Here is a 27,340-nt window from a genome sequence, read left to right on the forward strand (position 1 = left end):
TGCTCGAAGCAGCCTCAGACCCTGCCATTTTGGGCGTGGATGGGTCCCTCTGGGCCAGAATTTGCTGTCCTGTCAGAGTGTCGTAGACTTAAGTCACATTTACACTGCACCTAGGTTTTGTTTTCTCTTTTACAAACGTGATAAATGGGTATCTTTGCACAGATAGACCGAGAAGCCTGGCCAAGGATATAGACATATTGGTATCCAGGTGTCTGAGCACTACTTTTTCCCACAGCGTAGGCACACCTGGGAGATACTTAGACATGGTGGAAGGGGTGCCAGCTTTTTTGGCAGACGTACCTGGTGTAGATCAAGGAGCCTAATCCAAGCTGGGTGGCAGCACAAACACAGGTGTAGAGGTGTGAGGACACTGTGGGCTCAGCAAACCACACCTGCTTCTAGAAGGTTCCCAGGGGCTGGATCACAGAGGGTTTTCAGAAGTTTGGACTTTGCCCAGTGGATAAACATTCCTACAATGTGTTCCCTGGAATCCTGATGCTCTTGCAAAACAAAAAACAAAACAAACAAAAACAGTTCAGACAGGTCAAAATCTTTGGAGAAAGGCTGGACTTCATTGGTAAAATTGAGAGCCACAGGGCATATTAGCATATTAAAGGCTCTGAGAAGTCCTGCAGTAGCAAAACCTGTTTAATTGAATTTTTTTCAGATTTACTTGATCATGGGATCCTTTTTACTTGCTTAGCCCCCTGCAGTACAGTGGGGAGATGAACAGATCCGGGAGCTGAGGGGAGGGCATTGAAGGGAATAAGAAAGAGACCAGGGCCCCCTCTTTCTTCCATCCTCAGCCATTTAACTTCAGGAGCCAGCTTGGCCCTTTCAGAAGTGCCACATCCCCTCGGCCTCTGCTTCCACCAGTCACAGCTCCGGTAGACGTTTCTAGGTCACCTCCTGACAGCAGCATCCCACTTCTGGGGTGGGCCCCATGTTTCCCCACAGTCTACCCCAGGGCCTTCTCTGAAGCTGAGGGAGGTCACAGGCAGTGGAGCTGGCGAGTGTGGGGACGTTACGACCCCCTCAGCCAGCAGGGAACAGGATCTAGTGGACAGATGGCCCAGCTCCCATCTTTCAGAGGGACAGTGGTGGGAGGTGTTCTGCCTACAGCTCAGAGGCTCCAGCAGCGGCCTTGACAACATCCCTTGCACTGGCCTTTTCCCCGCCCCCCTCTCCCCTCACTTCTGCTTCCTGAGATCATTTCTCATTAAATCAGCCACAGCCTCGTCCCTGTCTCAGGGGCTGTTTGCAGGGAAAACCCGCAGTAAAGCAGCATCTGAGCTTCAGGCTTCACCTCCACCACCTGGGCAACCCAGATCCCTTCTCGGCCAGAGAGGGACCCCCGAGTGCCACCCCTGGAGGGCCTTGGAGCATCACTTCCCTAGGATTTAGAGTGAGTGTTGGAGTCCAGCAGGCCTCCTGCATCCAATCCCAAGTCGGCCACATCCGGCCGCGTGGCCCTAGGAGGGCATTCACACGCAGAGCTCCTGTTTCCTCACCTGTCACAGGAGAACGCGGATCACGTGCGGTCCACGTCACGATTTAACACAGCAGCGTTCAGCTTGTGTTCGTCTGCCGCCGACTGCCTGTGACGGCTCCCGTGCCTTGGCCTGACCTCCTTTCCCCTCTCCCCTGCCACCCTCTGTCCTCTCTCCAGACATCTTTGTGCTGATTGCCTCTGTGCCGGTGGTTGCCGTGGGAAACCAGGGCAATGTCCTGGCCACGTCCCTGCGGAGCCTGCGCTTCCTGCAGATACTACGGATGCTCCGCATGGACCGGAGGGGCGGCACCTGGAAGCTCCTGGGCTCGGCCATCTGCGCCCACAGCAAAGTAAGTGCCACTGCGAAGGGGCCAGACCGCGCTGGCTTCCTGCCCGCCTAGGCCCATCCGTGGCATCTCCTCCCTGACAGCATCCCCAGAGGGTGGTTGTCCTGCCCACCGATGATGACGACGGTGGGGATGGGGGGAGAAGCAGCAGCAGGAAGGAGAAGCGCACACAGGTGTGCTGCAGCCCGCAGACGCAGATAGACCTGGGCTCAGGTCTCAGCCGCACCAAATGCAAACAACTTTGGCCAAGTCACTCAACCCCCTTTGACCTCAGTTTTTCCTCATTCCTAAAGCAGGGATGATAATGCCTGTACCTCCGGATTGTGGAGAGGATGAAATGAGCCAATGCAAACCAGCATGGGATGGGAGGGAAGGGTTCTGGAATCCCGGCAGACTGGTTTGAATCCAGACTCTATTGATGGGACTTTGGAGATTTCCTGTAACCCCTCTGGGTCTTCTCTCCTGCCGTTTATAAAATGGAAATGATAATGCGCTCACCTCAGGATGAAAAGCCCTTAGAATACACCCAGTTCATTGATGTGGTTCAGTTGCTATTGTTATTATGTAGCCAGAAGCACGGGTGCCTAGAACTTAGTGTTTGATACAGGTTAGCTCGTCCCCGGGGTCAGGCACTGTTCTTACCCCATTTCAGTGCTAAGGAAGCAGATCTGGAAAGAGGAAGTGAGCTGCCCACCAGCACAGACCCAGGCCGTCTGGCTTCAGAGCCTGTGTTCAGTGATTTGCTGCTGGTCGTGGTGGCTCTTGCCTCGCCAAGGGAGATGAGAAGCTAGGATGAGTGGGATTTGGCCTGATCTCTCCCAGAGTCCCACGTGCTTGTGCAGGTGTGGAAACCCAGGCAGGCAGAGTCCAGCGTGTCTGGAGCTGTCTCTGTCGTGCTCCCTGTGTTTCTTTCCTATGGTTAGCCCAGACCTTTGGTAGCACTCTGTGTTAACATCCCTGCCTCAGCTGGACCCTGGAGAAATGAAGCAAAAACCTCTGAGTGGCAGGAAAAACCTCACACTCCGAGGCCAGTTCAGGAGAAATCGGAGTGAAGCACCCCTGGGATGGGTGTTCTTCAGGGGATAAAGCCAAAGCTACCTTTGTCACTACAAGAGCATCTTCTTGTGCCAGGCTTGGTGGGTACAATGGACACGGTTGGTGCCCTGACCAGGCTACCTTTACCGGGAGGATGTGCTCAGCCCTCAGCTGCTATGAGAGTTAGCCTCTAATATTCCCAGCTGTCCCCTTCTCTGGAGACATACAGGAGCGCAGCCTTGCCCAGGAGCTTATACTGCTCTCATCTTCCTTCCCCCACATCAGGGAAGCACACAGCCACGTGGCTGACTGACACACAAGTACCTTTCCTGTGCTGGGACCAGCCCTGTGGCGCAGTTCACCCTCCAGAGCTCCCCGAGGGATCAGGCTGAAGGAGGCTCCAGCAGAGCCTACATCCTTGCTGAGCTATTTCTCCTGCCCCGTCTGGTTTCTTTCACTCCCTCTCTCCGGAGACCCTCCCTCAATCATCACATGCACCTAAGTTTCTGTCTCAGGCTCTGCTTCTGGGGAACTGCACCAAAGGCAGTGATCCTGGGGCAAGTTGCCCTTGGGGAGCTCAGTTTCCCTTGTATGCGTTAACAGCACCATGCCATCCCCACTTGGCAACCCCAGAATGCCTCCACACAGCTAACTCCTGGGTTCTTCCAACTCAGTGCACACCCAGATATGCCGGCATGTCATCGTAGAATACAGGAGCTCAGGAGTCAGACAGCAGCTCAGTGCAAATTTCAGCCCTGCCGCCTTCCAGCCGTAAGACTTTAAGAACATAGTTCTGTTTTTATACGAGCTTCCCCAGTGGTTAAAATGTGAATCCTTCCAGCTGCTCACATAAGAAAAGGTACATGTAAGTGCCTGGTGAATAGTAAGTGCTCATTAATGGTAGCGTGGATTATTTCAAACATGCTTTTCTTCACAAACATACAAGTAAATATATACAGAAAATGAAATACAAATTTAAAACACCCGGAGTCTCTCACTGGAGGATGCAGTTTCTTGCCATACATGTGTTATTCCCCATCTGTGCCACTTCTGGCCACAGGCTCGGGGAGGTCAGGGCTTTCTTTTCAGAGTTCTGTCTTCACCCGACCTTCTATTTTGTCTTTTATCAGAGGACTTGTCAGCAATACCTAAACTTGTCTCCATGGAGCTGAGCTGAGTCACAGCTCCAGTGGAAATCAGGGCTAAAAGTGGCTGCTTACGGTCCTTGTCCTGTGCTCCCTCAGACTAGAATAGATGACAGTTGGATGTTCGCTATGTAATTCCTGGGAAAAGATGGTCCACGCCACCGCCAGACCCCACAACTGATGCCAGGCGGGCAGAACTTCAAGTATGTGGTAGGAGACCGAAGGCAGACAAAACAACTGCTTGGCAAGCTCTGTATCCCATCCTTCCCCCAACAGTCCCACTAGACGAGCCTTCAGCCTTTCACTGCGCCGAAGCTGCAGAGCAGTTATAGGGCTGGCCTTCACTTCCGGGGCAGGCAGTGTGTTCAGGAGGTAAGCGCTTACCTGGATTTGACTCCAGCATTTACTAACTGCAAGAGCTTAGACCAGTTCCTTCTCTGAGCCTGGTGAACAGGCACTTACCAATTCATTTCTTCATTCATTCAGAAAACGTGTTCTCTGGGCCAAGTTCCATGCTTGACTCCCCTGGAGACTCAGAGATGAAGAGTGACGGGCCCATACAGGGTGGCACAGGGTTAGACTTTAAAGTTAACACTCTTACTAAAGTTAGGATCAGCCGGGCTCTGCTTCCAAAACAAATAAGCCCTGGAGTCTCTGTGACTTAGCACAAAAGATGTGGGTGTCTTCTCACTCACACAGTGTCTCATGTGGGCTGGGTGGTCCTCGTCTGTCTTGGAAATGAGCCTTGAGTCACCAAGGCAAGGGAAGGGGAGCCCAGAGCATCCTCTAGAATGGATGTAAGGCAGGAAGTAGCTCCCATCACCCCCCCACATTGGCTGGACCGCAGGCCCTCAGCCCGCACCTGACTGCAGGGGGGCTCAGGCGTGTGTTCTGCCACAGAACTGCTGGTGAAAACTGCCTCCAGGCAGAATTGCCTTGAATAGCCTTTGAGATGACTGCAGGGTACAGAGTGGGGACACATTTCACTCCTCAGGGACGACCTTTATACCAGCTCCTAATCCCACCCAGCCAGTGCTTCTGTGTGCGCATGGACAGCTGTTTCTCTGCCGAAGCACCAGGTGAAACTTCTGACTTGCGTTTGGGGGCCAGAGGGTATGAGAAAGCTTAGGCACGCCAGAATCACACTTACCAGAGCAAGAGGGTCATGCTCATACAGCCACTGGGGAAGGGCGATCCAATTCGTCTTTTCCTTCTCGAACCCCCAGCGGGGCAGACACTCACGGAGGGGAAGGACTGGCTGGATTGCCTACAGCATCTCCGCTAACCTCTCTCTGCTGTAAACTCGCACGAGTGCACTGTGCACGTGATGCTGTGGGGAAGGTCAGGCCTCTAAGCAAATGAGCATAAGAAAGTGTTAGAGATTGAAAGTTTGTTTGGAAAATAGTGAAGGCATTGAGAGAAAGCTAGACATGAACCCTAGCTCTAGTTGGGAGAGCAAACATCCGGAAAGCTCTCATAATGGAGGTGACGTGAGTCTGAAGATGACTCAGTGCTCTCTGGTTGGTCCCATGGGGAGGGACAGGGAGGACAGAGGACCAAGGTGAACAAAGGCACAGAAACAGGCAGAAAGCAGCCCTGTCAGCGCGACGCGATTCACCCATAAAGCCAGCTGACTGGCCGCAGATGGTCAAATAGATGAACTCCATCGACATGAACAGCTTCATTCTCTGTGATGACTCAGCAGGAATGACGGGCCTAATCTCCAGGCGGTGTTCGCCCATGACTTTGACTTTCTTCTGCCCAACCTACCACAGTAACCACAGTAACCCCTGGAACTGGAATAGAATGAGAGACATAGAAAGCACCTCAGGGATTGTCATGGTCAGGATGTTTGAAACCTCAGTGATTTGCCTATCTTTGCCATATCTCTGCACCATCCTTACTATTCCTCAACGTTTTCCTTTAAATCAGCTTTCTCCTGTTTACGTACATGTCCTAGTCTGTCATGCAGGAATATCCACGAAATAATAGGTTTTAGTGTAATCTATGCTAATGTGTAATATGGTCTAAATCAATAGGTGACCACGTCACATAGCAAAACACCTGTCTGCATTTGAAGTGTCTGTGGCACTTTTTGGAACTCTCTGGTCCAGTCCCTTCATTTTAAAAATGAAGAAACTGGGCTTCCCTGGTGGTGCAGTGGTTGAGAGTCCGCCTGCCGATGCAAGGGACACGGGTTCGTGTCCCGGTCCGGGAAGATCCCACATGCCGCGGAGCGGCTGGGCCCATGAGCCATGGCCGCTGAGCCTGCGTGTCCGGAGCCTGTGCTCCGCAACGGGAGAGGCCACAACAGTGAGAGGCCCGTGTACCGCAAAAAAATAAAAAAAAATAAATGAAGAAACTGAGGCTGCGGAGGAGGGGTCATTTGCCCAGAGTCACACACAGTCAGTTAGTGGCAGGGCTGGGTCCCTGTCCACAGCTCCGTCCGCTCTGCTAGGATAGCTCCCCATTGCTGTCCGTCCCTGTCCCAGTAGAAATGAGCTTTGTCCTTGCCCTGCCCAGTCCTGTGTAGGATCGGCTCTCCTGAGTCCCGAGCCTTGTCTCAGAGGCAGTGGCCAGTCTCTCCTGCCTTCTTGCCTCCAGGGGAAGGCCCTTGAGCTGTGATATAGAGATCACAGAAATCTTCCTCTCCTCCTAGAGCTATACACTTGTTTTGTTAATGATGAAAATAATGACCATATTACTGATCCTACTCTACAGTGATGGGAGATGAGGAACAGAGAAAGTAAGTAACTTGCCCATGTCACAGAGCCGGGCAACCTGGACTCCAGCTCCAGTGTGTCTGCTTCCAACCTCCGCCCAGCCTCCACTCATGACCCCCTCCCTGTCTCTGCTTTGCCCTCCCAGGAGCTCATCACCGCCTGGTACATCGGGTTCCTGACACTCATCCTTTCTTCGTTTCTCGTCTACCTGGTTGAGAAGGATGTGCCGGAGGTGGATGCCCAAGGAGAAGAGATGAAAGAGGAGTTTGAGACCTACGCGGATGCCCTTTGGTGGGGTCTGGTGAGTCACCACCTTGAAGGCTGCCCGGTGGGGATTGGCTGTTAGGGACAGAGAGAGACGGAGGGCGTGGCATGGATGCGCTCAGTCGGGCCACTGCGTTCTGCAGCCACAGGTGAGGGGAGGCCTCCTCCATTTCTGAACCTGCCCCTGGGAGGCGCCCCCTGCAGGGTAGGCCCTTGGAAGGGGCTTTTCCGTAGTGTTTATAAGAAGTCACAGCTCTCAACAGTCTCGTCCTACGGTCATTCAGGTACCTTACCTCATTCGTCGTAGGCTGTCATCAGCCAAGCCATGCTGTGCAGACAGACACGGTGGCAGACGTAGATGTGTGTACCCAGACCCTCAAACACACCTGGAGACACACAGCCCCACACCCACAGGACATGTGGCACTAAAGCATTGCTCTAAGCACCTTACATTTATAAATCTATTTTAAGCTGAAATAACTCTTACTATTAGCCCCCTTTTAAAAATAGGGAAACTGAGGCATGAAGTTGAGTAACTAATTCAAGGACAATCTCTGAGCCAGTTAGTGGTTGACTTGGGATTTGAACTGAGGCATTCGGGTTCTAGAAGCCACACTCTTAACTGGTCCGAAAGCCTGCCTTCCACGTTCATAAGCACTTGTGCGCTGATAACCTACACATGTAAACACACACAGGAATATTCAGCTCATACCAGGACAGACACGGGCACAGACCTTAGCCACGCACACATGTACACACAATGCATATGAATACACCCACAAGAGCACATATATTTAGAATCATGGCTATACACAAAATCACACATAGGCAAATATACACATGAATGTATATCACATGCCCGTGTTTGCAATTATTGAAATATTTGTGGACTGATTGACTATAGGGACGAAATCCTTAACTTAGAAACAGGTGTGGTCTCAAGGCTCCCATGTAAATTCGCTGGTACTTAGCACCATCTCTCCCGTGGGAATCTTATTCTAAACGGGAACAGCACCCCGGTCAGCACAAAGGCTTGTAGGTGAAGCTCAGCTGATAACATCATTAATTTCCTCTCCCTGGGAAGCCTCATGTCTGAACTCTTCTCTCTTCAGATCACACTGGCCACAATTGGCTATGGAGACAAGACACCCAAAACGTGGGAAGGCCGTCTGATCGCAGCCACCTTTTCCTTAATCGGCGTCTCCTTTTTCGCCCTTCCAGCGGTGAGTATCTCTGGTGTTCTCCCTAGTGTGATGGGCAGGACCCCTCACCACTTGGCCCCAGCTCAGATTTCCAGCCTCATCTTCCATCGTCTCGTATCTTGAATTCCAGCTCTATCAACTCAGTAACCATCCCCGTAGCGTGGTTTCCTGTCTCTCTTCCGTAGGCTGTGCTGATCCCTTTGCCAGGAGTGATCCCCCCAAACACCTACTCCTCTTTCAAGACCCAGTTTCTTTTTTTTTTTAATTCTTTTAAATTGCAGTATAGCTGATTTGCAATGCTGTGCCCATCTCTGCCGTACAGCAAAGTGACTCAGTTATGCACATAGAGACATTCTTTTTTTTAATCTTTTCCATTATGGTTTATCCCAGGATATTGAATATAGTTCCCCGTGCTGTACCGTAGGACCTTGTTATTTATCCTCAAGACCCAGTTTCAATGCTGCCTTCTTTAGGCTGAGTTAGTCCTTCCCTCCTCTGGGCATAGCTCTTTAAAGGCGTTTCAGACCCCATGCTGGGATTGCACATTTCCAAATCTGCCTGCCCAGAAGACTGTGAGCTCCTGGGGAGCTGAGATTATGTCTTTCACCCACGTATTCCTTGCACGTAGCGGGTCCTTTGTATATGTGAGTTCCCTTCCCTTGCCCTGTCATCTACTGGTTTATATAAAAAATGCATTTCCCTCAAGAATAAGTTTTGACCCCTGATAGAATAACTTCCCCAAAGCCCAGTGCCCATCAGTGTAATAACAGCAATAATAATAGATAGCATTTGTTGAACATAGTGTGCCCTAGATTCACGCCAAATGCTTTACCTACACCATCTCACTTAATCTTTGTGACAACATTAGGAGTTTGGCGCTACATTTATCTCCATTTTCCAGATGAGAAGACCGAGGCTTAATTGGGTTAGTGAAGTTTCCACAGTCACAGGGCTTTGGGTTGTGGAGCCAGGGACCCAGGTCTGCTCATTCCAAGCCTGGCTCTTAATCACAAAACTTGAAGAGAACCTTCTTGTATAACAAACCCTCTTCCCTGCCCTTCACCTCCCATCCTTTTGTGGCTAACGTTCTTTGACCACTGCAGCCCTACCTGGTCTGTTTTTTTTCTAAGCTGTTTGACCTTGAGCACATGGCCTTTTTGATTCTCAGTTTCCTCATCTGTAACAGGTGAGGGCCAGTGAGGGTGCGACTTGGTCTCTAAATTCTCTCTTGACTTGAAAAGGGTGTGTTCCTACCTGTGTAATTCACATGAGAGTCCGACCAGGAAATCAAAACAGATCACAATTCAGAGGGATTCCAGCCAGAGTAAAAGCCTCAAGTGACAATTCAAGCAGCTAAAATATTTTTTAAATTCCCTGAATAGTAACTGGAAATCTATTCTCCATCATACTCCTTACTAGGCAGTTCCTATTACATTATCTCACTTTTTTTCCTAACAGAGTTATGCGATAGGTACCTTTATCCTACTTCCGTGTGGTAGAAAGTGAGATGCAGCAGAGAGGAGGCTGGCCCAGGGTCTCACTGCAGGGAAGTGGCAGAGTCAGGAAGCCCTGGCTTTAAGGCTCCACTTAACCCAGCTCCTACTCGCTGGAAGAGAAAGAAGGGATCTTTCCTCCTCCCCTTGGCTTCAGTGTCGTCCTGCTGCTGGGAGCTGGGCTGGGGCTCTGGGAGAGTCTGGGTGGGGCTGACTTCAGGGCCTGACCTCTCTCTTCAGGGCATCCTGGGGTCCGGGCTGGCGCTCAAGGTGCAGGAGCAACACCGTCAGAAGCACTTTGAGAAAAGGAGGAAGCCCGCTGCTGAGCTTATCCAGGTCTGTCTGCCTGGGGATGAACTGGAATGGAACTCAGATCCTCTGCTTGTGTGTCTGTGTGTGTGTGTGTCTGTCTCTGTGTGTGTGTCTATAGACAGCCAGGCAGTAGTCAGTGTTGGTCTCCTGCCAGCTCTCCATCCTTATCTCTCCCCCAACCGTGGGCTGGGGGTTGGGGACCATCGTGAGAGATGGTGGGAGAAGCAGAGTGTTCCCTCTTTCACTTCAGAGAAAGTTCCTGCTTTGTGGTTTTACGGGCCACTGGGAGCGCAGAGAATAGGAAAAGAGAGCGTTCTGCCTCTAGCTGCCTGGGACTGCATGTCTGCGTGACCACCCACTCGTGAACTTGTGTCCAGTTGCAGTGAGCGTCTCTCTGGGTCAGATACAGGATGTCATCCTCCATACTGTAGTTTCTAGGCCAGTGCTGATCTCTAAGAGTCCGCTCTATCTTCGCAAACCCCAAACCATCACGGTATACAGAAGATCTAGTATATTAGAATCAAAACCTCATCTCCCGGGCTGTCCCTTGCACTGGGAAATGCACAGAAGTGGCACAGAAGACTGTTTGTCTTCCTACCTGTTTGAGAAATCTCAAGGAATCTTGCAACGAGAGTAATCCCTGCTCCTTTCAGGGATCTTCTACCCAGTACCCGCCTCCCCCGTCCACTGTAGTTCACCTCTCCGCACCCCACACCATCAATTATAGCTCCGAGATGATGGGGTCAAGGAAGGTTTTCTTCCCATAGGAGCTACGGAAAGCCAAGAATCCGGCTTCTCTGGATATGACCTCACCGTACGTTATACTCTTAGGTGTCAAGGGCTTTCTGTTTTAATGTTGTGGGATTCCATGTGAAAGTTTCGGGTGACACCAGGTCATTCCTGCCCCTCTTTTCTCCTCCCCAGGCCGCCTGGAGGTACTATGCTACCAACCCCAACAGGATTGATCTTGTGGCGACATGGAGGTTCTATGAATCAGTCGTCTCTTTTCCGTTCTTCAGGCAAGTGGCCGCTCATCTGAATGCTCAGCGCGTGACCGACCCTCCCTCCCGGGGGTCTGTATTTGTGCCTGTTGGCTTCACGGTTTCCCGGAGGACGTCCTTCAGCGCAGTGGTTCCCAATCTGGGCTGCATGTTAGAATCATTAGAGCTTAAAATATCCCAATGCCCAGACCATACCCAGGCAGATTCAATCCGAATCCCCAGGGTTGCAGCCCAGGCATCAGTATTTTTTAAAGCTCCCCAGATGACCCCAGGGTGTCACCCAGCATTTCCAGCTAAACAGTGTGGAGTGGCTGAAAAGGGAGGTCGGGCTAGTGTTTGAGCAGATCAGTGGCTGAGGAAGTGAGGATCCAGTGCAATGGGCCACCCTGGCAGTCCTGGAGGCTGCAGCACCTGCCCATGGCCTGCACCGCCAGACCGCTCTGGACAGGGGGAAAGGGCACGGGGAAGAAGCAGCTGGGGGCCCAGAGATGTTGTTTTGTGTTCTCAGAGGTGGGAGATTAAACGAAAGGCTTCAGGAAAAAAAAAAAATTAAAACCTCTTCCTACGGCCAGCACCTAAGTTATTTTTTTATTATTTTTTTTAAAATTTCTTTTGGCCACGCCACACAGCTTATGGGGTCCTAGTTCCCCGACCAGGGATCAAACCCGTGCCCCCTGCAGTGGAAGCGCAGAGTCCTAACCACTGGACCACCAGGGAAGACCCTGGCCAGCACCTATGAAAAGGGAGAGGGAAATGAATACTTATCGGATATCCAGTATGTCCACATTTCATTTAATTCTCACAGGCATCCTATGAAATAAGTCAGAGGTTCTCAAATGTCAAGGTGTGTTAAAATCAGTGGGGGACTGTAAACACCAGATCCTGCATCCACCTTCAGCAATTTCAATGGCGTTAGAGTAGCTAAAGCAGCTCACGCAGGCGCCCCTGTTGATTCTAACACAGTGGCCCATGGTGCATCCTTGGAGACAGGCTGGGTGGTCGTTATCACCAGGCTCCTCTCATGGATGAGCCAACTGGGGCTCAGGAACTTTGGTCATTTTGGCCAGTGTCAGCCACATCTAGAGGCCTCCAAAGCCCATGATCTTTTCACTACTTGGGCTTCTGAAATAGACTGCACCTTGCCAGATTTTTTTTTTTTTTTGAATTTTTGAATTTTATTTATTTATTTTTTTATACAGCAGGTCCTTATTAGTCATCAATTTTATACACATCAGTGTATACATGTCAATCCCAATCGCCCAATTCATCACACCACAACCACCCCACCTCTTTCCCCCCTTGGTGTCCATATGTTTGTTCTCTACATCTGTGTCTCTATTTCTGCCCTGCAAACCGGTTCATCTGTACCATTTTCTAGGTTCTACATATACGCATTAATATACGATATGTGTTCTTCTCTTTCTGACTTCACTCTGTATGACAGTCTGTAGATCCATCCACGTCACTACAAATGACCCAATTTCATTCCTTTTCATGGCTGAGTAATATTCCATTGTATATATGTACCACATCTTCTTTATCCGTTCGTCTGTCGATGGGCATTTAGGTTGCTTCCGTGACCTGGCTATTGTAAATAGTGCTGCAATGAACATTGGGATGCATGTGTCTTTTTGAATTATGGTTTTCTCTGGGTATATGCCCAATAGTGGGATTGCTGGGTCATATGGTAATTCTAGTTTTAGTTTTCTAAGGAGCCTCCATACTGTTCTCCATAGTGGCTGTATCAGTTTACATTCCCACCAACAGTGCAAGAGGGTTCCCTTTTCTCCGCACTCTCTCCAGCATTTGCTGTTTTTAGATTTTTTGATGATGGCCATTCTAACTGGTGTGAGGTGATACCTCATTATAGTTTTGATTTGTATCTCTCTAATAATTAGTGATGCTGAGCATATTTTCATGTACTTCTTGGCCATCTGTATGTCTTCTTTGGAGAAATGTCTATTTAGGTCTTCTGCCCATTTTTGGATTAGGTTGTTTGTTTCTTTAATGTTGAGCTGCATGAGCTGTTTATATATTTTGTAGATTAATCCTTTGTCCGTTGATTCGTTTGCAAATATTTTCTCCCATTCTGAGGGCTGTCTTTTCATATTTTTTCTTTTGCCCTACCCAGGTACGTGGGGAGTTTCTTGCCTTTTAGGAGGTCTGAGGTCTTCTGCCAGCATTCAGTGGGTGTTCTATAGGAGAGTTCCACGTGTAGATGTATTTCTGATGTATCTGTGGGGAGGAAGGTGATCTCCACGTCTTACTCTTCCGCCATCTTCTCTGACTCCCGAGAAATCCTAAAGGGGCTTTTCTAGCTCAAGGTGGCCATCCCTGGTTTCACATCAACATGATCTCAGGCACAGACCTCCTTGTTTTTCCATTTAGTCTTTAAGTTACTTGTTGAAACAACTGGTCCGTGGTCCCAAGGACTGTCGCGGTTTCGGCTGGTGGGGACCCCCAGAGCCGGCAGCCTCAGTGAGGCCGCCCTCCCCTCGGGCTCCGGGGCAGTTCAGCCAGTCTTTTCATCTTGTTTATGGTTTCCTTTGCTTTGCAAAAGCTTTTAAGTTTCATTAGGTCCCATTTGTTTATTTTTGTTTTTATTTCCATTACTCTAGGAGGTGGGTCAAAAAAGATCTTGCTGTGATTTATGTCGAAGAGTATTCTTATGTTTTCCTCTAAGAGTTTTTTGTTTGTTTGTTTGTTTGTTTGCGGTACGTGGACCACTCACTGTTGTGGCCTCTCCCGTTGCGAAGCACAGGCTCCGGACGCGCAGGCTCAGCGGCCGTGGCTCACGGGCCCAGCCGCTCCGCGGCATGTGGGATCCTCCCGGACCGGGGCATGAACCCGTGTCCCCTGCATCGGCAAGCGTACTCTCAACCACTGCGCCACCAGGGAAGCCCCCTCTAAGAGTTTTATAGTGTCCTGTCTTACATTTAGGTCTCTAATCCATTTTGAGCTTATTTTTGCGTATGGTGTTAGGGAGTGTTCTAATTTCATTCTTTTACATGTAGCTGTCCAGTTTTCCCAGCACCACTTATTGAAGAGACTGTCTTTTCTCCATTGTATATCCTTGCCTCCTTTGTCATAGATTAGTTGACCATAGGTGCGTGGGTTTATCTCTGGGCTTTCTATCTTGTTCCACTGATCTTTGTTTGTTTCTGTTTTTGTGCCAGTACCATATTGTCTTGATTACTGTAGCTTTGTAGTATAGTCTGAAATCAGGGAGTCTGATTCCTCCAGCTCCGTTTTTTTTCCCTCAAGACTGCTTTGGCTATTCAGGGTCTTTTGTGTCTCCATATAAATTTTAAGATGATTTGTTCTAGTTCTGTAAAAGATGCCATTGGTAATTTGATAGGGATTGCATTGAATCTGTAGATTGCTTTGGGTAGTATAGTCATTTTCACAATATTGATTCTTCCAATCCAAGAACATGGTATATCTCTCCATCTGTAGGTATCATCTTTAATTTCTTTCATCAGTGTCTTACAGTTTTCTGCATACAGGTCTTTTGTCTCCATAGGTAGCTTTATTCCTAGGTATTTTATTCTTTTTGTTGAAGTGGTAAATGAGAGTGTTTCCTTAATTTCTCTTTCAGATTTTTCATCATTAGTGTATAGGAATGCAAGAGATTTCTGTGCATTAATTTTGTACCCTGCAACTTTACCAGATTCCTTGATTAGCTCTAGTAGTTTTCTGGTGGCATCTTTAGGATTCTCTATGTATAGTATCATGTCATCTGCAAACAGTGACAGTTTTACTTCTTCTTTTCCAGTTTGTATTCCTTTTATTTCTTTTCCTTCTCTGATTGCCGTGGCTAGGACTTCCAAAACTATGTGGAATAATAGTGGTGAGAGTGGATATCCTTGTCTCGTTCCTGATCTTAGAGGAAATGCTTTCAGTTTTTCACCATTGAGAATGATGTTTGCTGTGGGTTTGTCATATATGGCCTTTATTATGTTGAGGTAGGTTCCCTCTATGCCCACTTTCCGTAGAGCTTTTATCATAAATCGGTGTTGAATTTTGTCAAAAGCTTTTTCTACATCTATTGAGATGATCATATGGTTTTTATTCTTCAATTTGTTCAGATGGTTTATCACATTGATTGATTTACATATATTGAAGAATCCTTGCATCCCTGGGATAAATCCCACTTGATCATGGTGTATGATCCTTTTAATGTGTTGTTGGATTCTGTTTGCTAGTATTTTGTTGAGGATTTTTGCATCTCTGTTCATCAGTGATATTGGCCTGTAATTTTCTTTTTTTGTAGTATCTTTGTGTGGTTTTGGTATCAGGATGATGGTGGCCTCATAGAATGAGTTTGTGAGTGTTCCTTCCTCCACAGTTTTTTGGAAGAGTTTGAGAAGGATGGGTGTTAGCTCTTCTCTAAATCTTTGATAGAATTCACCTGTGAAGCCATCTGGTCCTGGACTTTTGTATGTTGGAAGATTTTTAATCAGAGTTTCAATTTCATTACTTGTGATTGGTCTGTTCATATTTTCTATTTCTTCCTGGTTCAGTCTTGGAAGTTTATACCTTTCTAAGAATTTGTCCATTTCCTCCAGGTTGTCCATTTTATTGGCATAGAGTTGCTTGTAGTAGTCTCTTGGGATGCTTTGTATTTCTGCGGTTTCTGTTGTAACTTCTCCTTTTTCATTTATAATTTTATTGATTTGAGTCCTCTCCCTCTTTTTCTTGATGAGTCTAGCTAATGGTTTATCAATTTTGTTTATCTTCTCAAAGAACCAGCTTTTAGTTATATTGATCTTTGCTATTGTTTTCTTTGTTTCTATTTCATTTATTTCTGCTCTGATCTTTATGATTTCTTTCCTTCTTCTAATTTTGGGTTTTGTTTGTTCTTCTTTCTCTAGTTCCTTTAGGTGTAAGATTAGATTGTTTATTTGAGATTTTTCTTGTTTCTTGAGGTAGGCTTGTATAGCTATAAACTTCCCTCTTAGAACTGCTTTTGCTGCATCCCATAGGTTTTGGATCATCGTGTTTTCATTGTCATTTGTCTCTAGGTATTTTTTGATTTCCTCTTTGACTTCTTCAGTGATCTCTTGGTTATTTAGTAACGTATTGTTTAGCCTCCATGTGTTTGTGTTTTTTACGTTTTTTTCCCTGTAATTGATTTCTAATCTCATAGCGTTGTGGTCAGAAAAGATACTTGATATGATTTCAATTTTCTTAAATCTACTGTGGCTTGATTTGTGACCCAAGATGTGATCTATCCTGGAGAATGTTCCTTGTGCACTTGAGAAGTGTAATCTGCTGTTTTGGGATGGAATGTCCTGTAAATATCACTTAACTCTATCTGGTCTGTTGTGTCATTTAAAGCTTGTGTTTCCGTATTAATTTTCTGTTTGGATGATCTGTCCATTGGTGTAAGTGAGGTGTTAAAGTCCCCCACTATTATTGTGTTACTGTCGATTTCCTCTTTTTAGCTGTTAGCAGTTGCCTTATGTATTGAGGTGCTCCTATGTTGGGTGCATAAATATTTATAATTGTTATATCTTCTTCTTGGATTGATCCCTTGATCATTATGTAGTGTCCTTCCTTGTCTCTTGTAACGTTCTTTATTTTAAAGTCTATTTTATCTGATACGAGTATTGCTACTCCAGCTTTCTTTTGATTTCCATTTGCATGGAATATCTTTTTCCATCCCCTCCCTTTGAGTCTGTATGTGTCCCTATGTCTGAAGTGGGTCTCTTGTAGACAGCATATATATGGGTCTTGTTTTTGTATCCATTCAGCAAGCCTGTGTCTTTTAGTTGAAGCATTTAATCCATTCACGTTTAAGGTAATTATTGATATGTATGTTCCTATGACCATTTTCTTAATTGTTTTGGGTTTGTTTTTATAGGTCCTTTTCATCTCTTGTGTTTCCCACTTAGAGAAGTTCCTTTAGCATTTGTTGAAGAGGCGGTTTCGTGGTGCTGAATTCTCTTAGCTTTTGCTTGTCTGTAAAGCTTTTGATTTCTTCATCGAATCTGAATGAGATCCTTGCTGGGTAGAGTAATCTTGGTTGTGGGTTCTTCCCTTTCATCACTTTAAGTATATCATGCCACTCCCTCTGGCTTGTGGAGTTTCTGCTGAGAAATCAGCTGTTAACCTTATGGGAGTTCCCTTGTATGTTATTTGTCATTTTTCCCTTGCTGCTTTCAGTAATTTTTCTTTGTCTTTAATTTTTGCCAGTTTGATTACTATGTGTCTCAGCATGTTTCTTCTTGGGTTTATCCTGTATGGGACTCTCTGTACTTCCTGGACTTGGGGGGCTATTTCTTTTCCCGTGTTAGGGAAGTTTTTGACTATAATCTCTTCAGATATTTTCTCAGGTCCTTTCTCTCTCTCTTCTCCTTCTGGGACCTCTATAATGCGAATGCTGTTGCGTTTAATGTTGTCCCAGAGGTCTCTTAGGTTGTCTTCATTTCTTTTTGTTCTTTTTTCTTTATTCTGTTCTGTGGCAGTGAATTCCACCATTCTGTCTTCCAGGTCACTTATCCGCTCTTCTGCCTCAGTTATTCTGCTATTGATTCCTTCTAGTGTAGTTTTCATTTCAGTTATTGTATTGTTCATCTCTGTTTGTTTGTGCTTTAATTCTTCTAGGTCTTTGTTAAGCATTTCTTGCATCTTCTCGATCGTTGCCTCCATTCTTTTTCCGAGGTCCTGGATCATCTTCACTATCATTATTCCGAATTCTTTTTCTGGAAGGTTGCCTATCTCTGCTTCATTTAGTTGTTTTTCTGGGGTTTTATCTTGTTCCTTCGTCTGGTACATAGCTCTCTGCCTTTTCATCTTGTCTATCTTTCTGTGAATGTGGTTTTTGTGCCACAGGCTGCAGGATTGTAGTTCTTCTTGCTTCTGCTGTCTGCCCTCTGGTGGATGAGGCTATCTAAGAGGCTTGTGCAAGTTTCCTGATGGGAGGGACTGGTGGTGGGTAGAGCTGACTGTTGCTCTGGTGGGCAGAGCTCAGTAAAACTTGAATCCGCTTGACAGCTGATGGGTGGGGCTGGGTTCCCTCCCTGTTGGTTGTTTGGCCTGAGGCAACCCAACAATGGAGCCTACCTGGGCTCTTTGGTAGGACTAATGGCGGACTCTGGGAGGGCTCAAGCCAAGGAGTACCTCCCAGAACTTCTGCTGCCAGTGTCCTTGTCCTCACGGTGAACCACTGCCACCCCCAGCCTCTGCAGGAGACCCTCCACCACTAGCAGGTAGGTCTGGTTCAGTCTCCCCTGGGGTCACTGCCCCTTCCCCTGGGTCCCGATGCACACACTACTTTGTGTGTGCCCTCCAAGAGTGGAGTCTCTGTTTCCCCCAGTCCTGTCGAAGTCCTGCGATCAAATCCCACTAGCCTTCAAAGTCTGATTCTCTAGGAATGCCTCCTCCCGTTGCTGGAACCCCAGGTTGGGAACCTGATGTGGGGCTCAGAACCTTCACTCCAGTGGGTGGACTTCTGTGGTATAAGTGTTCTCCAGTCTGTGAGTCACCCACCCAGCAGTTATGGGATTTGATTTTACTGTGATTGCGCCCCTCCTACCGTCTCATTGTGGCTTCTCCTTTGTCTTTGGATGTGGGGTGTCTTTTTTGATGAGTTCCAGTGTCTTCCTGTCGATGAGTGTCCAGCAGCTAGTTGTGATTCTGGTGTTCTCGCAAGAGGGAGTGAGAGCACGTCCTTCTACTCCGCCATCTTGGTTCCTGATCTCAATAATCTAAGCTTTCACCTTAGGAAACTGGAGGTGCCTGTGACTCGCCGCTAGTTGCACTCAGGCAGGAAACACGCTCACCGACACCATCAGCGAAGTGCCCAAAATCTTTGCTAGATTTTAGACACTGTGGTCCAGAGCTCAGATTTTTAAGTGTGTGGATAGAAGCCTGGGTGGATAGGACCCTTGAGTTGGAAGAAGTAGAGGGACACTCAGAACTCATACCTGGAGTGGAAACCCTGCCCTGAAGCATGTTTCTGCCATGTGTCTGGGTTCATGAACCATAGCATGACCCAGTGCTGGACGGGTGGCTCCCCCCAACCCCATCCCACCTTCCCACACTCTCATTGTGGAACCTGGGGCCAGGCTCTGAACTCGGCCTCAATTTTCCCTCCACTTCCATCCCCGGACTGTGGTAAAGGTTTAAGAAAATTCATGACATCATGACTGACTCATTTCCCTGCATAAAACCTTCCACTGGATAACCATGATGAAGAGAACAAGATCCAAACCCTGACCACGACCTGCAGGGCCCCAGAACCTCAGGGATCTGCTTACCTCTCCCATCTCAGCGTCTATGGGGCTGTTACTCCCAAGAGGGTCTAGTGGCACGTGGCATTTTCTAGTCCAGGCATTCAGTCCACCAATATTTTTGAGCCTCTTGTATATGCTAAGGATTGGACCAGACCATGCAGGTCACAAGTGACTTGTGAAGGACTCTGACCTTGATCCTGAAAGCGAAGAGAAGCCATTGGCTGCAGAGAATGACGTGATCAGATGTGTGTTTCAGGAAAGTGACAGGAGCGAGGATGGATTGGACAGGCTCAGGATTCTACACAAGATCAGCTAGCAAAGGAATGCAGGATTCAGGGGAAGAGGAAATGAGAGCTTAAACCGAGGTAACAGCAGTAGGAAGGGACGATAGAGGGAGGACCTGAAAGGGAATAAGCAAAGGGAAAGAAACTCAGGGAGTGATGACTCGTGGGAGAGTTAATGAGATGAGAAGAAGCAAGCCTTCCGTAACGGAATGATAAATTTTGGTTTAGTAACTGTGTCTTCTTACTTGTGATTAGATTTACTCAGAAGATGATCTCTGTGATTCCTTTTGATTCTAACATTCGATTGTTGCTATAATCATTTTGGGTTTGGGATAGTATCAGCTTTCCTGGGGATAACAAGGGTCTTAGAATGGGCAGGTGGCTTCTCCTGAAGAGAACAGAGTGACCTCGAACTCAAAAACAAGAACTTGTGCAACCACATTGAATTCTGAATCAAGATTCCTGTTTGCTTTGCATCCCAAGGGCTTGGCAAGAGGCCCATTCTTTTGCGTTGATTTATTATAAATAAGGCATTGTCCCAGCTGTCGGAGACTCCAAGGAGTACCTTGTGCTGCAGACAGCAGCCGTGATGCGGGAATGGCTTTTACACTAAGAGAGAACATTTCTTTCCGTTTTTCAAGGACAAAAGTATAAAACCACTAGAGAATTCACTTGGCAACCACTCTGAAACAAAGCCGTCCCTTGGGAGAAGAATGCCGCCCCCGCCCCGCCCATATTCCAACCCACTCCATATGTTTAATGGCAAAAAAAAAAAAAAAAAGTAGCTGATAATACACTGGTGTGTCCTCACCTGCTTCCTAAAGGCTTTTTTCTTTGATTTACTTTTTTGAAAGAACACTTTATTGAGATATATTTCATATACTACAAAAGGATTTCACATTCCATAAAAGGTACCCTTGGAAAGTAACAATTTGGTAGGTTTTTAGTATATTCACAAAGCTGGGCATTGATCGCCACCAGAATATTTTCATTACCCCAAAAAGAAGCCCTGTGCCCTTTAGCAGTTACTCTTGGTTCCCTCTTCTCCCCCAGCCCTTTGCAAACCACTAATATTTTCTCTCTCAACTCTGCCTATTCTGCACATTTCATATAAAAATAAAATCTTATAATGTGATTTCTTTCATTTGTCATAATACTTTCAAGCTGCATCTATGTTGTCTTGTGTGTCAGAACTTTACTTCTTTTATGGCTGAATAACACTCCGTCGCATGTGCCCTCTGCGTTCATCCACTCATCAACTGATGCATATTTGTGTTATTTCCACTTTTGGGCCCATGAACGTTCAGGTACATGTTGTGTGGATATGTGTTTTCAGTGCTCTCGGGTGTATACCTAGGAGTGGAATAGGTAACTCTATGTTTAACTTTTTGAGGAACTGCCAGACTGTTTTCCATGGTGGATGCACCACTTTATAGTCCTCCAAAAGATTTTGAAGGATGAAGTTGTGTAGCCCATTTCTAAGAGTGGTGTCAGGGCTTCCCTGGTGGCGCAGTGGTTGAGCGTCCGTCTGCCGATGCAGGGGACGCCGGTTCGTGCCCCGGTCCGGGAGGATCCCTCATGCCGCGGAGCGGCTGGGCCCGTGAGCCATGGCCGCTGAGCCTGCGCGTCCGGAGCCTGTGCTCCGCAGCGGGAGAGGCCACAACAGTGAGAGGCCCGCGTACCGCAAAAAAAAAAAAAAAAAAGAGTGGTGTCATATCAGTTTCCAGCAAGTGTAGTTCTTTGTTAATTTGCAAGTATATGTGTGTATGTATACACACATGTGTACATATGTGTATGTATATACATGCATATTTTGGGCTAGCAGTGATGAGTGATGGTATTGCCTTTTTTGTTTTTCTTTTATGATTACTTAAAATTATAAAATCGTTACTTTTGAATTGCAAAGAACCTCAGAGAGTGTCAAGTCCCACCCCAATTTTATATGAGAAGAAACTGAGGTCCCCAGCAGCTCAGGGGCTTGCTCGAAGCCACACATCATGTTGGGCATAGCTGGGACCAAACCCAGGTCTTCTGATTTGCTGGCCAATGGAAACTGTGTAGACCTAGTAGAAGTAGGTGGTAGGAGGCTGAGAAGGTACAGGAAGATGCTGGGGGGATGGGAGATTGAACATCCTCATGCACAAGCAGAGAAGAGAGCAGACATTAAAAACCAGATGTTGCTTACCACCAACAAAAACACATGCACACAGATTTGTTCCCTAAAAGTGATAGTAGAATTGTCTATAGCTGCACCGCCCAGTATGGTAACCACTAGTTACATGTGGCTGTTGAGCATCTATTACTAGTGCAACTGAGGAATTGAATTGTTAATTTTCTTTCATTTTAATTTAAATAGCCATATGTGATGATTGATTAGTGGCTACCATTGGACAGTGCAGCTTTGGAATCATTAGATATTAGAACTAAAGTGAAGCTGAGACCTAGGCCCAAGAAACAGAAGTTACGTGAGCAAGAAGACCCAGTTAATTTATTGTAGAACCGGAACTTGTTCTTTTTATGACCAGGGTCAAGATTACTGGAGTGCTTAGAAATGGAGAAGGGGGACTATATGCTGTAACCCTTTGCTACGGCCAAATAATATTGGATCTGTTTTCATACAGGCTATCTCATTTAATCTTTAGAATGTCCTGGGAGATAAGTAGAATGGGTAACTCCATTTTTCATAGCCATAAGCTTATAGGTGAAGAAGCAGAGCATCAGTGAGATTAATCATCTTGTCCAATGTCACCCAGCTAGTAAGCAGTGGAGCGAAGATCGGAACCCAGGTCTTATGCCAAAGCCCATTGTATCTCTGGAAAGAAAGAGTTTTTTGTTTTGTTTTGTTTTGTTGCGGTACACGGGCCTCTCACTGTTGTGGCCTCTCCCGTTGCGGAGCACAGGCTCCGGACGCACAGGCTCAGCAGCCATGGCTCACGGGCCCAGCTGCTCTGCGGCATGTGGGAGGTCACTTGCTTGCGGGGGGTGGGGGGGAAGTGGGGAGGTTGGGGAGTTCTGATGCTGGAGGGGGAGGCATGGCATCATTGTCCTGTAGCATGAGAAGGGAATGGAAGTGGTGCCTCTAATTCTTTTTTTAAATTGAAATATAGCCGATTTACAATATTGTGTTAGTTTCAGGTGTACAGCATAGCGACTCAGTTATATAATTTTTCAGATGATTTTCCATTATAGGTTACTACAAGATCCTCCCTGTGCTATACAGTAAATCCTTGTTGCTTGTCTATTTTATGTATAGTAGGGTGTATCTGATGGTCCTATACTCCTAATTTATCCCTCCCTTTAGCACTGCCCCCCCACCCAGAGCCCTCTGCTCCCATCCTGCCCTCGACGCACTGCCTCGCCTTCTCCTTCTCCTCTTACTGCCGTCCCTACTTTTCCTGGAGCCAAAAGTCAGAGCTTTTTCTGTCCACATGCTTCAGGAGGGGAAATAGGCCCAGACGATGTGTCCAGCTCAAAGCAACACTAGACCCACAGGCTGAGCTGACACATGAACTAGAAATCCTTAACTCTCCAACTGGTCCTTTTGCTCTTCTACCAAGATAGCTCATATTCTCTCCCCATTTCTCCCACCCCTGGATCCCAGTGACAGTCCAGGTATTCATTCAGTATTTCCTGTGTACTTACGAAGTGCCAGGGTATGGGGTGCTCAGATTTTAGAGCTGAGAAAAGCAGAGGCTCTGCCCCCTCACGACCACGTAATTCTAAGACAATGTGAACCAGTCCAATTCCACGTACGAAGATATTAGCTCAGCCTCAACCCTGGGAATTTAGATAGAAACACCAGGAGGAGCCCCTCCAGCTGGAACTTAAAGGAGGAGTAAGACTGTTCTAGGCAGAGCCTGAGCGAAGTCTCAGTTATGAATGTGTGTAGACTGCACGTGGCCTCATGGTTAGAAGTGTGGGCTCTGGAGCCAGATCATCTAGGTCTGAATCCTGACTCGGCTGCTTCCTGGCTATGAGACCTTGAGCAATTTACTGGATCTCTCTGTGTCTCAGTTTTCTCATCAGGAAAATGGGGGTGATAATACTACTTACCTCATAGGGTTGCTAGTGATGATTAAATAAGTGAATCCATAAAAAGCACTTAAACGAGTGTCTGCCTCCTAACTACCGCACAATAAATATTAGTGACATGATGTCGACTGTAATGATGATGGTGGTGACAGAGTGATGGGGTGTGTGGCTGCTAGGTTACGAAATTCCTGGTTTCCTGATCTGTCCCCACCGCTAAACAGATCACCTGAACCCAGCACAAGGTGTGGGGCAGCAACCATTTTGGGGATGAATAAATGAATGAATGGCTGAGAAGAACCTTGGAGTTCAGAGCCAGACCTGTTAGACCACAGGAGGGGTCTGGGGTCTGGCTGGGGAAACCCGTGTCATTCACTGGTTCTCCTCCACATGCACCATCTTGTCCCAGAGCTCCACCCTGCTCCTTGATCTTCATCAAAGGGAAGCTTGGGGACAGATTTTGGGGAGAGGGGGAGCTGTTGCATGTAATTTATGCTGTGTTTATTTTTTTCTCCCCCGTCTCCTCACAGGAAGGAACAGCTGGATGCAGCAGCCAGGTATGTTTGTGATTATGAAGCCTCTTCTTCCCACCACTGTGTCGGGACAGAGGGTCCAGTTGCGTACACTGTAGGGCCCCTGGGCAGTCATGCAGGTCGTGAGATAGAGTTTGGGGGTTCACTGCTGTTGCTGGCTGCCATTTTCCTCTGCCAATTTCATGTTAATTTACTCAGGAACAACTTAATTGTGATCATAGCAGCAGCCACATTTTGAGTGTTTCTCCTCTGTGTCTGGAGTCGTGCATGTGTTATCTCATGTGGTCCTCACATCCACAGTGAAAGATCGACTCTCGTGTCTTCATTTATGGATTGAGGAGACTGGGGCTCAGAGACGTTGAGTTACTCCGCCTGGGTCACACAGCTACTGAGGAGCAGGACCAAAATTCAAACTCAGGTCTGAATATTAAGACCATGTTATTTCCGTTATCTCTTGCTTCGTTTGCTTCTTGGGCTCACAGATGGTTTTTCGAAAAGTGAACCAAGACTATAATTCATGATCCCCAGTGAACCATGCTCACTGCAGGCTGCTGCAGAAGCAGGCTGAGCTTCCGCATGAGTCCTCTCTCTTCCTTTTGGTTCCATCTGGAGAAGGTGTCACAGTATCAGGGAAACTATGGACCCTGCTCGAGATTGTAAAGGAAGACCATCTCTCGCAAACAGTTTAACTGTTTGTATACAAGTCATCCCTCTATATCCACAGGGGATTGTTTCCAGGACCCTCAAGGATACCAAAATCCGCAGATGCTCAAGTCCCTTGTATAAAATGCCAGAGTGTTTGCATATAACCTATGCGTATCCTTCTGTGTACTTTAAATCATCTCTAGATTAGTTATAATACCTAATACAGTGCAAGTGCTATATCAATAGTTGTAAACACAACATAAATGCTCTGTAAATCGTTCCCCGTATGTGGCAAATTCAACTTTTGTGTTTTGAAACTTTCTGAAAAATTTTTTTCGAATATTTTTGATCCTTACTTGGCTGAACCTGTGAATGCGGGACCTGCAGATATGGAAAGCCACCTGTATTTATAAATAGAAATAATTATAAATGTAAATATACATTATGTATATAATATAGATTTAAAGTATTATTGTTGACAAAGTACTTGTAAAGCCTCTCAGTCAATCTCCTGGACACCAACTCAGCTGTTGTCCTTCTAGAGCTGACAGATTGGGCAGAGGAGGTGGTGGGACCCTGGACCATCTGTATGGGAACCACTTAATCCTGCCTGGAAGGAACAGACAGCACCAGTTAACTCACAGACAAAGAACACAGTTTGGACTTTGTCCCTCCTTTATGCAGACTTTCAAATGGAAGGAGCATTTCGTGGTTGGAACCAGTCCGGACTCCAGGGGGCATTTGGGGAGATTGTAAAGGAGGGCTGACCACTGACAGTGACAGTATCAGGAGACATTTGCTAGAGGACCTGCAGCAGCTCATGTCTCACAGAGGCAGAGCGGGAAGACGCCTCAGAGATCCTCCTCTGGATGATTTTACAGAAATGAGTCCCCCCAAGAGGGCAGGCTCACCCCAAGTTACGGAAATCATGAGCTCGAGGGGTTACGTGATCTCAGGACTCCCCATGGAGTTCTCTTTCCCCCTCATCTCATGACTAATGGGGTTTTAAATCATGCAGGTGTTGACACTGCAAGTGAATTACTGCATTGACCTTTATATCCTTCTCTACGGAGACACGAACAGAATTTAGCCAAATTGGAATGTATGAGCAAAATACCGTTGTGTGCTGGACTGGGCAGTTTGGTTTAATTTGGGCTTAGATAGATGCATTTTGCAGCCTTGCTGGGCATGCTTCTCCAGTTATTGAAAATGGGCTCTCTGAAATCTGCTCATCAACTTACTCATGCCTCTGTCAAGAACTCTCCACTCTGCCAGGGGCACATACAGAGGGAAAGGACATTCCATGATTTCTTGGGGTTAGAGTCGCTGGGTGTTTTCTGGCTCATCCTCTTCAGGAAGAGCTAGGTCAGTTACATAAGCCACTCAGCCTCCCTCATCCAGGCTCGGGTGCAGCACTTTTGATTTGAACAACAAATAGGTTTGGCTGATAGATTGGCAGGTGAGATGGCAGGCGTGATTGTAGCCGTGAAGCTTGGAGGCGGTGCCGGAGATCTGGAGGAAGGATGGGTGAATTGTTGACAGAGGAATCAATTCTTTGACCGAAGAAGGCAGGGAGCAAGGAGACCAGAGAATGGTCAGCAATGTACGTGTGCGTTAGATGAATACTCACTGGTATACCATTAGCTTCTTCAACAGGCTGCCAGCTGACTGGTGTTTCTATCTTACTTTATTATTATTTCTAAATAGCCAGAATCAGATTTGGAGTTCATCTTTTTGACACCTTCTAACACAGGTGGCCCACACATCTGTTTGTCAGCCCAAGGAAAGAGTTATATCCTCTTTAACTTAACAGCTCCTGGTTCTCTGTTGGGATAAGGAAAGGAACATTTTGGGCTTCCCCGGTGGCGCAGTGGTTGAGAGTCCGCCTGCCGATGCAGGGGACACGGGTTCGTGTCCCAGTCCGGGAAGATCCCACATGCTGCGGAGCGGCTGGGCCCGTGAACCATGGCCGCTGAGCCTGCGCGTCCGGAGCCTGTGCTCCGCAACGGGAGAGGCCACAACAGTGAGAGGCCCACGTACCGCAAAAAAAAAAAAAAAAAAAAAAAAAAAAAAATTAAAGGAACATTTTAGTCAGCTTGTTGGAAAGAGCTCATACTTGTAGTTTCTTATAAAGCTAGTGCGTGTTCCCACCACCCCCCGCAAAGGGTCAAGAGAGCTGAGCTTCTTTGGTCCCAAGGATGGGACTGTTTTGACTGATTTGATTTTATGCAGGCTTGCTTGAGGAACAGAAGCCCCCTGACTTCCTACGATGGCCGGGAGGTTGGCTTTGATTACTGTGTGCTTCCTTCTCGGGATCTATAACTCTGAGAAGGAAGAGAGCCAACTTCCGTTGTGGGCTTGGTAGGGGCTGAGCAGTTTCCATAGATCGTCTTAACTAATTCTTGTAAAGATGGAGACAGTTGACAACCCACCGCCTCACCCCTTCTCACCTAGTTTAGATGCCCCACTCATGGTGCCCTTAAGTAGGACTCAGCACTTCCCCTAAGGAAGCGTTTACTTTATTTTTTTTATAAAGTTATTTATTCATTTATTTTTGGCTGCATTGGGTCTTTGTTGCTACGTGCAGGCTTTTCT

The 27,340-nt window shown here is 47.1% G+C and overlaps 1 protein-coding gene across 1 annotated transcript in view; it reads left to right on the forward strand.

Moving 5' to 3' along the window:
• The window catches only part of KCNQ3 (potassium voltage-gated channel subfamily Q member 3), a 64,640-nt gene that overhangs the window by 15,059 nt on the left and 22,241 nt on the right, over positions 1-27,340 (forward strand). Inside the window, exons 6-11 of the mRNA XM_089899198.1 lie at positions 1,670-1,842; positions 6,888-7,043; positions 8,119-8,229; positions 9,942-10,037; positions 10,938-11,036; positions 24,102-24,124. Of these exons, the coding sequence (XP_089755324.1) occupies positions 1,670-1,842; positions 6,888-7,043; positions 8,119-8,229; positions 9,942-10,037; positions 10,938-11,036; positions 24,102-24,124 (658 nt within the window). The remainder of the gene's footprint in view (positions 1-1,669; positions 1,843-6,887; positions 7,044-8,118; positions 8,230-9,941; positions 10,038-10,937; positions 11,037-24,101; positions 24,125-27,340) is intronic.

The sequence above is a fragment of the Delphinapterus leucas genome, chromosome 17, assembly GCF_059928025.1.
Source record: "Delphinapterus leucas isolate spDelLeu-1000000601 "Yukka" chromosome 17, BTC_Dleu_Yukka2, whole genome shotgun sequence".
NCBI classification, from domain to species: Eukaryota; Metazoa; Chordata; class Mammalia; order Artiodactyla; family Monodontidae; genus Delphinapterus; species Delphinapterus leucas.